Source organism: Apium graveolens, chromosome 2, assembly GCF_009905375.1.
Source record: "Apium graveolens cultivar Ventura chromosome 2, ASM990537v1, whole genome shotgun sequence".
NCBI lineage: Eukaryota > Viridiplantae > Streptophyta > Magnoliopsida > Apiales > Apiaceae > Apium > Apium graveolens.
Genome location: NC_133648.1, coordinates 248,038,679 through 248,050,788, shown reverse-complemented (window position 1 = coordinate 248,050,788; position 12,110 = coordinate 248,038,679). Strand labels below are relative to the sequence as shown.

The 12,110-nt window shown below is 35.7% G+C and overlaps 1 protein-coding gene across 1 annotated transcript; it reads left to right on the top strand.

Moving 5' to 3' along the window:
- Positions 1–5,255: 5,255 nt before the first annotated feature.
- LOC141708305 (CDPK-related kinase 3-like) lies at positions 5,256–9,887 on the top strand. The gene is made up of 11 exons (XM_074511867.1): positions 5,256–6,085; positions 6,605–6,735; positions 7,021–7,062; positions 7,174–7,282; positions 7,452–7,530; positions 7,923–8,219; positions 8,323–8,432; positions 8,617–8,721; positions 8,817–8,879; positions 9,105–9,272; positions 9,467–9,887. The coding sequence occupies exons 1-11, from the start codon at positions 5,579–5,581 to the stop codon at positions 9,605–9,607; spliced, it is 1,752 nt and encodes a 583-aa protein (XP_074367968.1). The 5' UTR covers positions 5,256–5,578; the 3' UTR covers positions 9,608–9,887.
- Positions 9,888–12,110: the final 2,223 nt, after the last annotated feature.

Below are 12,110 nucleotides of genomic sequence, written 5' to 3'. Positions count from 1 at the left end.
TGATTTTTAAAAGTTAGAGCGGATCCCAAAACTCATTTTTATATATTTAAGATCTTCCTTTTTAAAGGGGATTTAAATACTCGCTCAAAACCGGAGGGATCCGGCTCTGTGGTGTATTTTATATTCGCAACAAGGTTGCTATTTTGGTAAATTAATTGATTACTTACCCAACGTTCGGGAAGTAAGTCCATCTATCGAGTCGGCATAAGCAACATGGGCTCAGTGGGCGTCCATGATAGTGTAAGTGGCTCAGTGGGAGTCCATCAAATGCGTAAGTGGCTGAGTGGCAGTCCAGCATAAGGTCCTATTGCGACCAGGATGATGACTAGTGGGGAATTCGTCCATCTACTAGTAGAAAAGGTTACTTATTGGTATCTTTGCTTGATCAGCAAGATATCGGGTTTATGCCAAAATTCTTTCCTTTCCAAATTTATGGAATATTGCAACTCTGTTCATACTTTACATGACAGAGGTTTTCAGGAAATGTATGGGATATATATATATATATATGAATATATTTATATATCGGGACTTAATGAAGCATCTCGTAACTTCATTATTTATAATGATATTTCAAGGATTGAATCTATTCAAGTCTTATCTTGTAGTCTTATCTGGGTGATGAACTTTTGAAACTGATTATAACTTGAACGGTGGTAGTTCAAGTAGTATTCGGATATAAGTATATTGGAGTATCTTGTAACTTCATCTTTTAAACTTATATCTAGTAAATGATTATCTTGTGCATGTCAAAGATTTTCGGAAAAATGTTGAGACAAGGTTAGATATATGAGATCACCTTGCAACGATATTTTTATACAGTTATAAACTGGAACTCTGTGTATATTATACACGTCAGAGGATTTCAAAGATTGTGAAAAGTATATATGTACATATACTGAATATTATGCGACTTCATCGCATTAAGATATCAAACTTGGTTCATTTCTTTTGACTAAGACTTTCATGAGTACTATGAGAAGGCTCATATATTATTAATCATTATACATATTATTTTGGTGGGCTTGCTGCTCACGCTTCCTTTCTTCTTTCATCACACAACAACAGATAGAAAAGATGAACAGGACCTAGCTCCCGATTCGCAAGCGATTAGGAAACGTTCCGCAGTTTCCTATAGGCGTTGATGTCGCTGTAGCTGAGGTAGGAACTACCAATAGGCTAGGCTTTCAACTTTTGATGTACCAGACTTATGTATCTTTATCAATTGTAATAATGGCAAAGAAATGTAAATTTATTCAGAAACCCTTTTAAGGTGTATTGGCATATAATTGTGGAATAAAACGACTTGTGATTATTTTTGGATATTCATCTCTGAGACTATAACTTGTGGTGTGTGTGTTTATTGTGGGGTCACAGTACAGAGTAGTTGATTATTTATTAAGAGGGTGTTATTAAGGGAAATGGAACTCGTGACAACCCGGATCCCCGACCCCGGATTTGGGGGTGTTACATACACTGTGTAAACCAGCAGTTAACTAAGTTATAAAGTTAACACTGGTCCTTTAGTCAGTTGTAACAATTTAGATCAAATTTCTTGTAACACTCTTGTTCAACCATAAACATTCAAGAAAAGCACAAAAACAGTAAAACACATTCACCCCCCCTGTGTGTTATTCATTTCCTAACACCAAGTTTATTTCTTTGATTAATGGTAAGCATACAAAGTTAAATTTATTTATTTAGAGTTGACATTTCTGTAGTATAGGCCTAAAAAGATTTTGTATTGGACCTCAGATTATTACGGGCTGGCCTTGATTTTCAGATAAATACAAATTTTGCCTCGAGTTTGTAAGTATTTTCGTACTTACTTTAGGAACAACACTAGTGTTATCATTGATATGTATCATAAATCTTATGAAATTACAGGTGCTTGGTGAAGTCTATATATATTTTGATTTCTATTTTGATTTTTTTTCATGCGGAAAATTCTAATGAGAAATGGACCTGACAACCTGGGTTTGAATAATATTGGGGCTAAGTCACATTAAAAAGAAGGATTGTGTAGATTTAGCCTGATTAACACACAAAGATAAAAATTTGAAGCTAACCCAAATAACTTATATACGTAATAATTGTACGAGGTCTGTCTCTTTGTTGAACATGAGCTCTACCTCACTTCTTAGAAAAAGAAATTATGTCCCACTCTTTAGGTAGAAAGTTTGTCTTATTTTATTGGACGAATACTTCGTATTTCTATTGGGTAAATTTTATGTCACACTCCAAGAGCTCTGCCCCAATCCTTGGGCATGAGTTATGTCTTTTTTCGTTAAACTCTTATGTTGATCGTGGTCACACAATGTTATGTGGATGTGAAATATATTGAGAAATACATGGTGATATTATACAAAAGATGTTTGAAGATAATAAAATACTTCGAAGATAAATAAATAATATGTCAATAAGAAGAGCGACCTTATCACATCAATACGGGGTCAGGTGAGTGGATCATGCTTCTCATAGGCTTGAAGAAAAAAGTGGGGCTTGAAAAGAAAAGTGGGAGTATGAGCTCATATTTTAGCCGAATATAAAATATAACTGTAACAACTTATGATTACATGGTCATAACTCATATGTGATCGCTTCTCATGGTCCTTGTGGGACTGTCTCCCACTTCAAGTTCAGTATCACTTATATATTTTTGTTATCATATCACTTGTAGAAATCTTTAAATGACATCTCATAATATCAGGTCAAAAAAGCTGCTCAGTGCTAGACCTTAAGGGGGTCATGTGTAAATTATTCTATATGGCCATTGCACGACAAGTCTCTTAGGGTCGCATGTAAGGTACTCTTGCTCACAACTTCATGATATTCTCACGGTCCTATTAACTTGGCCATGGTCAGTTACGGGCTTCCACATGACATCCCACCAATGTGTCGCAGACTTGCGCCTGACTTTACCCGTTTAGGTAACTTACCCTCCAAAAATTACGTGAGGTTCGAAAACCTATAAAAGAATACATAAGCCTTTATTTATCGTTAATCGACATTTTACAGTAATAAAGAATGAACACTTGTTCCTGAAATTATACGAATCAACAAATAAGATTACCTATAAAATATACTAATATTTTTGTGAAAATATTTGCAAATCTACGTATTTTCTTCCTAATTATAACAATCTCTGATATTACTGTTATACCAAAATATACATATCCAGTAATTGTAATAACAAAAGAATAAATAAACAACAACAATAATAAAACCAGTTATCCCCAAATTTAGACATGGGTTCTAAACAAGCTCACCTTAGATTTCCTAAAAATTAAGCCAATTATGTCGAGTAGAAGAGAGCTGGGGTTCAGGCTAGAGATGCACAAAAGGCCCATCAGGCCGGACTTTGACCGGGCCTTAAAAAGCCCGGGCTTTGACCGGGCCGGGCTTTTCGGGCTTTGACTTTGACCGGACCGGGTCGGGCTTTCCGAAAATGTCAGAGCCCGTTTGGACCCTCGAGGCGGGCCTAATTGGGCTTTTTTCGGGCCGGATCAGATCGGCCGGGTTTTTTTCAAATTTAAATCGGATCGAGTATTATTAGAGATTCTGAAGAATACATATGTTAGCAACTAGATCATCGTAAAAATGTATTAGTTTACATGGAATATTTTATGAAAACATTACTTCATTGAAAATATTTAAGTTCGATAAAAAATAAACATGTTTATAGAATAATATGTTTTATCATTGTTATGATAATAATGATATCCAAATATATATAGTGTACTTATTATATCTTCTTTCATTATTTATGCAACGAAATATATAAATAATATTATTAATCACAAATATGTAAATATATATGTGTTTAAAGTATTATTTATATTTATAGTAAATGTGAATTTATAAATATATAAGAAAATATATTAGAATAATTAGATTATAACCGGGCTTTTTCGGGCTTTTAATCGGGCCGGGCCGAAGCCCGAGTTTTTAACCGGATCGGGCCGGGCCGGGTTTTGCCTAAAAATATAGGGCCCGTCAGGCTTTGACCGGGTCAGATTTTCGGGTTCGGGCTTTTTGTGCATCTCTAGTTCAGGCCCACCTCATCACGAACATGATTTAGAAACGGGTCGCGAGCTCACCATACATGGAACCTCCTAACATTTGTTATCAACAAAGATGGATGATGAACAACCTTTATTAGGAGGATTTAAAGCACAAGGTGAGACCTGGGCGACTCGCTTAATGACTTTCTTTGGGAGGTGAGAATGGCCCCGCCAGCAGGGTTGGTGCGAGCCGAGGTGGCCAGGTCGGCTCGCATTAACCAATTTTGACTATGATATGGATAATAACACATAGATGAATAGATTATTCGTGAATGTCGGGACCAGCACGGAGATGTCGCGAGATTATAGGGAAAACGTGTGGGGCTGGTCAAGATTTAGGTGATTGATTGGCTGAATGGATGACTTAGAGATGGGCCGGGCTGGGCTGAATGAGTCTGAAAACCCTAACGCTAATAATGTGGCGTGTTCTCCAAGAATTACGTGAGATTTGATCTCAATAAATATGACACGTAGGCAACTTGTATAATGATGTGGATTGATATTCGACAAAGAGTAAGAGAAAGAATACATTCTCTATTCATTTAGTAAGGAGTCATTATACAATCCAGCCATCCGAAAAAACTTTTCCGCCACTAAATACCACCATAAGTCTTTATTTCGGGTACGGATCTCCAAAACACTGTTGTATCAAATTCTCCCTACAACACTAGTTATACTCATATTCAACAAATAAAGTAATTTCATGAATAAGATGAAATGCCTCGTAAAATTGTTCCCTAATAAAAGAGTAACTAATTCAAACATATACTTGAATTCATTTGTGATGATCAATATATTAATTATTGAGGAAGAATTAAATTTGTGTTACATCGTGCGTGAGATCCCCTCAAATTTCCCTGTATATCCCTCATCATGTTTCTACTGATGTTTTTCTTGGAGAGAACTTTGACAAATAAAGCCTGGAGTGATACTTATAGCATGTTTGTTATACGGCATAAAATATTTGAAGCATGTTCCTTTTGATGCTACATAGACACGGTATATTAAATAGCAAGACAAGAAATGACGAACTAGTCGATTGTGTAGAAGCCGGATATACGCCAGTAAGTTGCAATCAGTGCCAATCAAAAACGTCAAACGGCTTTAATTTTTTAAGCAAACTACAAACGCGGCAATAGCGATATAATCGATACTATTTTCCGTGTCTATCAACCTAACAACATTACATAATTTCTTTTCCCCTGTCCATTTTCTTTATCTTTCACCTTCCTTACCAAATCACTTACATTTTTTCCTACTCTACATTTTTGTTTCTTGACTATAATTTATACTTCCCAGTTGCTCAAACAATTTTCTGCTATTTAGTTTGACCTTTAATCCACCATTCCAATATTTCTTTAAACTCGAAACTAGAACGATAGGAAATAAACTTTTATCACTCCCATCATCACCCTAAAGAATTTAATCCATGTTTTCCTTTTTGAAACACTTTGCTTGTATATCTACACATATATATTAACTACTCTACGTTACATGATTTCAAAACATTGATCATGGGCCACTGTTGTAGCAAAAGCGTCACTTTCGCCGTCGACGACGATAAACGGCCGGAGACGCTACCATCGGAGGTTCATTCAACTACAAACGGAGCCACAAGCTCTAACAAAAACACGCCGGCGCATTCATTCTCATCTAGTCCTTTTCAAACACACTATCCTGCCGGCGTTGACCCGTCACCATCATGGACTCCAAAGAAGTTTTTCAAGTGGCCGTTTCCTCCGCCGTCGCCGGCGAAGCCGATCACGTCGGAAATCATGAAACGGCAAGCTACTAGGAAGGTGAAGGAGAGCCCGGTGGCGACGGAGGTTGAAAGTGGTGAAGCAGAGAGGGCTGAGCCAACGCTTGATAAGACTTTCGGGTTTTCGAAAAACTTGTGTGCCAAGTATGAGCTAGGGAAGGAGGTGGGGCGTGGGCATTTTGGTCATACGTGTTCTGGGAAAGCTAAGAAGGGTCAGTTCAAGAATCAGCCTGTTGCTATAAAGATCATTTCCAAAGCTAAGGTGTGTGTTATCTTTGTCTCATGACTAATTTTCCGTGTCAGCGTGTTTGTGTTAGTCTTCGTAAACGTACAATTTTAAAATTAAAATTTTGGATGCATAAATTTAAAGGAACAAATATTGAATAAATAGTTGGATTGATGATCATGTAGTGTTCGTGTTATTTTCGGATTTTATGTTGTTGTTGATGGGGTCAGATTGAATACCAGTAGACATTGACACCCCTACCATATACAGTCTAATCCTGAAATCTTGGAAGTAAAAGTTTTTTTAGATACATATTTTTTTGCTACTTAAAAACACTCACACGTCCGCATTGTCTTTGACAAGGATCGGACCCTCGATATCCGGCAAATGTTTATTTATATATATGTAAAAGTAGCGGCTTTGTCTTGGAATCAATTGTCTGCTTTTCTCCACCAATGCCAGCTTAGCAGTATCATTTTCTAAATCCTGCAAAGGTCATTAGCTTATAACCTCATAACAGAATAACACAATTTTCTTGAATGACTATTCTGCCAGATGACAACAGCAATAGCGATTGAAGATGTTCGTCGGGAAGTGAAGATACTGAAAGCCTTATCTGGACACGAAAATACAGTCAAGTTTTATGATGCATTTGAAGATGCACAGAACATCTACATTGTCATGGAGTATGTATTCTTCTTTACTTCACTAAACTAACTTGACCATTACTTAAATTTGTATAAGGTTTTAAGTTATAGTCACTCACTGTCGTAATTATGAAGTGTTTTAATCTTGTCTTTCATCATTATCCATCGCATTTTTCATGGTTCAGTATCTAAATTATTTTTCTCGTTTTACATTAAGGGTACACTTTGTTTATATGGTATATAGGATTACTGATGTTCTGTTGGTGACTCAAAGTAACAATAGGTACCGGCATCTGATGTATTTGGTTATTTGTTCCTTAACAGACTATGTGAAGGTGGAGAATTACTTGACCGGATTTTATCAAGGTGATTTTTTCATTAATTGTATATTGTTATGTACCAGTAGTGGTGCTATGTACTAGTATCCATTGTGATGCTTTCCAGTCTAACTACACCTCAACAATATTTTCACTACAGAGGTGGAAGATATGCAGAGGACGATGCTAAAACTATTGTGGTGCAGATACTAAGAGTTGTTGCCTTTTGTCATTTACAAGGTGTTGTGCACCGTGATCTAAAACCAGAGGTATTAGTTTAACATTTTTTAGTGTTTATGAAGTATTAAATGATTTTTTGACTTAGAATCGTTATATAATTTACTGAAGGTAAAAAAAACACACAGACCTTTTACTTGTTCCTCTCTGTTTGAACTCTCAATCAGTTCCAACTAACTTCCTCACTTGAATAATCGGCAGAACTTTCTCTTTGCCACAAGAGACGAGGACGCTCCATTGAAAATTATAGATTTTGGACTATCTGATTTCAGTAGGCCAGGTATGTTTGCTCATTATAATTTTTCTTCTGGTTGTCTTTTGGGAAATGTTATACTGCCACTACTATCTCACTGCGGAAGAATTTCGTAGAACTTCATTATTCGTTTCTATCTATACATGTTTTCATTTATAACATAGTTTTTCTTCCTCGGGCTCACAACATTTTCGATTGTGTATAATCTAGTGATATGTCCACGGCGTCTGTTATCAGCTCTAGTAATCTAAACCTCGCTGTTAGAGAAATTAGATTTCCAGCTGATAGAGAATATTCTAATGGCTAAACTCGGCTTTGCTTATATGTTAATCCCTATGTGATTTGCTTCTCTCTTTAGTGGTTAGATTGCTTGTTTAAGTCACTTTCGACGCAAATAATCTAATCCCCTAAATGTGCAGATGAACGCCTCAATGATATTGTTGGAAGTGCATACTATGTTGCACCTGAAGTGCTCCACAGATCATATAGCATTGAAGCTGATATCTGGAGTATAGGAGTCATAGCATATATACTCTTATGTGGGAGTAGACCTTTTTGGTCACGAACCGAATCTGGAATATTCCGTTCAGTGTTAAGGGCTGACCCCAACTACAATGACTCGCCTTGGCCTAATGTATCACCAGAAGCTAAAGATTTTGTGAAAAGGCTTCTAAACAAGGACCACAGGAAAAGAATGACAACTGCCCAAGCACTTGGTAAGACACTATTATTGTTATCCCTTGGTGATGTAGTAATATGTAACTTACTAAGATTTCAAGCTCTTGATGATCGCATTATACACTCCTCTTATTTATGCAGGTCACCCATGGCTGCGGGATGAAAAACACTCTATTCCCCTAGATATTCAAACATTCAAATTAGTAAAGTCATATGTACGTGCCACGTCGTTTAAGCGTGCAGCACTAAAGGTATGTATATTATGTATTATATTGTGTAACAAAATTGGAAAACTATCTGGCCATCTCTTTGTAAGCGTCTCTAGTTTAAAGGGCTCTTGCCAAATTTATACTGCTCTGCTTTTTTATTGACGAATCTAATGTAGCTTTTTTGTGATAATTTGTGTAATTTTTTTGTTGATCATTTCTTGTATAGGCACTCTCAAAAGCTTTGACACAAGATCATATCATCTATCTTAGGGCTCAGTTTAATCATCTGGAACCAAAAGATGGATTTGTCACCCTCGATAATTTTAGATTGGTTAGTCTTCTACTCATGTCATTTATACATTGAAATCTACTTTCCTATTGTGTTTTGTTTTCTTTAATGAATTTAACTCTCTAATTTTTCTGCAGGCTCTTGCTAAAAACATGACTGATACGATGAAAGAGTCCAGAATTCCTGATATATTAATTGCGGTGAGGCATCTTGGCTTTTGTTTACTTGAACACCTTGATTGTAAAGCTTCAATCTTTTACACTGTGTGGGATAGACATCTTTAACTGATTAAATGATAATGAATTTCTGATCACACTTAACCATGTATTAGTCTTATGAACCATTTACTTTTTTACTTTTTGTTTTCGCTAATTAAATTCTCGTTTATTCTCAAATACCTAAAACTTTCTATTATTTTACTGAAGATGGAGTCTCTCTCGTATAAAGGCATGTATTTTGAAGAGTTTTGTGCTGCTGCAATTAGCACCTATCAGATTGAGGCTCTTGAAGAATGGGAAAGTATTGCAAGTACAGCTTTTGCATATTTTGAACAAGAAGGAAACAAGGTCACTACTGTGGAAGAACTAGCACAGGTGATTAATTTATGAGCCTTGAGATAGATTATTAAACTTGGCTATGCTGAAAAAGTTTTTACATAAACACCTATGGTAAGATTTACAGGGTCTTAGCCTACCTGGATCCTAGTTCCAAGTAGGCTTTTCTACATTGGGTAAATTTGGTTGATTATTTAACTTGGCTACTTGCTGATGTCTGAGAAAATGTGCAGGAGATGAATTTGGGGGCTTCAGCATACAATTTACTCAAGGATTGGATAAGGACTTCAGATGGAAAACTAAGTCTTCTTGGGTACACCAAGTTTTTGCACGGTGTAACAGTTCGTAGTTCTCATAATGCGAGGCGTCAGTAGCGTATGTAGCAAGGCGATTTTAGTTGGTTTCAAGTGCTTCCAATTTCTTTAGTGCTAAAATTTTAATGAGAGAATATATATGTGTCCAGTAGTTAAAGTATGGCAGAATTACGTATGCAGGCGGCTTCAGGCAGTTCAAGAACTTTGTAAAATGAAGATCTTTGCAGAACTACGTACTAATGTACTATAAAAATATCATAATATTCAGATCGTCTGTTTAATTGAGAACTAGAGTATCAGCAAAGCTAATACCCTAATTGCCGAAATGTTGAATAGGCACCATAATCTTGCTGTCTTTTAGTGGTCTTACAAAATCAAGTGAGATCACAACTTGGATAAGCCAGCTGGACCTCTTAGTTTCAGCTGAGGATCTACACACAGCACGTTGTGTTGCACATCTCCGAGACCATGAGCAAATAATTTCCTAGAACACAGTAGACAGAAAGAGACCTCCGAAATCACAGGGGAGGTACGTACCCCGAGCAGCATCGCAACAAGCCTTTATTTCAAACTTTTTATTGGAAACTATTTAAAATTTAAAATAATCCTCAAGAGGCTGACCAGGAAACTAAGAACAATGAGCCTCTTGGTAAATCAAACGCCAGAATACTTAAAATTTAAAACATAAGAATTGCTCCAATATGTATTTGGCATTTTACTTGAATTACTCACTTTGTCCCATTCATTTGTATATATTTTCTTTTTTTAGATATCCTACTCAATTCTATACATTTCAAATTTTACCCAAAATAGTAAATTTTAAAATATAAAAATTAACACCACCCACTTACATCCACTCATTTCTTCCACTACACCCACTATATACATTAAATATTGATTGGACCCACCACTTTATCCACTATTCTTACTTTTTCTTATTAAATTACACATTTTTTTAACCTCCACAAATCAATGGGACGGAGGGAGTAATAAATAAGCCCTGATTAATAGATGTCAGCACGCTACAGGCCATATATGCATTATATTATATAATCCAAAGTCAATGAAAAGAAAGAAGTACAACGGGTTAGATATTGTAGTACAACACACATCAGAGTTTAACATCAACGTACCAAGAACATTCACTATATAAAGCCATAAGATCGTGTGAATATTGTCAAACAGCTTCACTTTAGCTAGCTCTCAACAAAAAATGGGGTTTGGTATTACCAAGGCTTCTGAATTTCTAATTTGGTATTGCTTAATAACTGTAAGCTTGATGATGGTTATTCAAATTGAAGGGCATGAGGGCCATGATCACACTCCAGGGATGGTCATGCCTCCTGACTCTCCACCGGATTCTCAGAGCAATATTCTGAATGCTTTCTCATCCATTACCTTCGGACTCGTTGCCTTTGTGTTTTCGCTTTTCTTCGTGCATTAATCATGTTTTGCATTTCCACATTTACTGTTTGCATTGGCGCATGGCTGTGTCTTTCGTCATAAAAGATTTTCATTGGAATGGTTTTGCATTTCAAACCTACCATATGAACTCTTACGAACTTTTTATAGCATCTCTTGTTTGTTTCATTGAAGAAATTGTAATGTGCTAGTGGATTTCAAAAAATAAATATAGTGCTTACTCTTTTTGCTTATGTGTCGGATGTTGGTAGAACTAGGCGCTTTAACAGGACAGATAAAAATGCATGTGTAAAAATATCGTAACCGCTGTTCACCAATTAAAGAAGTACTAAAATGAAAAGGGTAATTCTGCAATTTTCACATATTATATGTTTGTAAAAGATTATGAACAATCAAGTAAAACGAAAAACAGATCATAAGTAATTATTATGAGCTTCTAATTTTTTCTTTTTGCCAAGTAGCTTGTAACTTATTACATGAGCATGTTGGTATGTTGGTGCACATATGGAGCTCTTGTCCGTTTTGCGGGAGGTCAAAATTTTAAATTTCTCATATGTACGTGTATATTTAATTAGCAAAAAAAACATAAAAACATGATCATACCATATATTAGAAGCAACTCTAAGGAGGCTGACCTCCAAACCAAGAGTAATGAACCTCTCGAGTAATTCAAAGGACAAGCTACTTAAGAGTTGGTATACCAGATAAATAGTTAATTAATTACTTCAAAGTAAATGTCTTAAGTTTCTAAAACGAACATAATCACGCTCTCTGTATATTTTTCTCCATTCTTCGTTACAAGTTCAAGCCTTACGTGATCATTTAGAGTGCTGGCTGTTGAAATCTGGAAGGATAAATTAATAGTTCCATTTAATTTTGATTATTAGTTTTCTAATTTTCCTTGCCCCTCATATGTTTGACAATATTTTAACAACAAAGAACAGATCAATAGACGGCAGCATAGGAGTAATTTTTATGTACTCATAAATGATAAATCTAATATATAAAGGTCAATGAAAGAAAGTAGTACATCGCAGTACAGAAGCTAAAATAATATTCACTCCCTATATCCCGTTCATTTTTATACATTTTTCTTTTTTGGATGTCCTATTCGATTTTATACATTTCAAACTTATCAAAA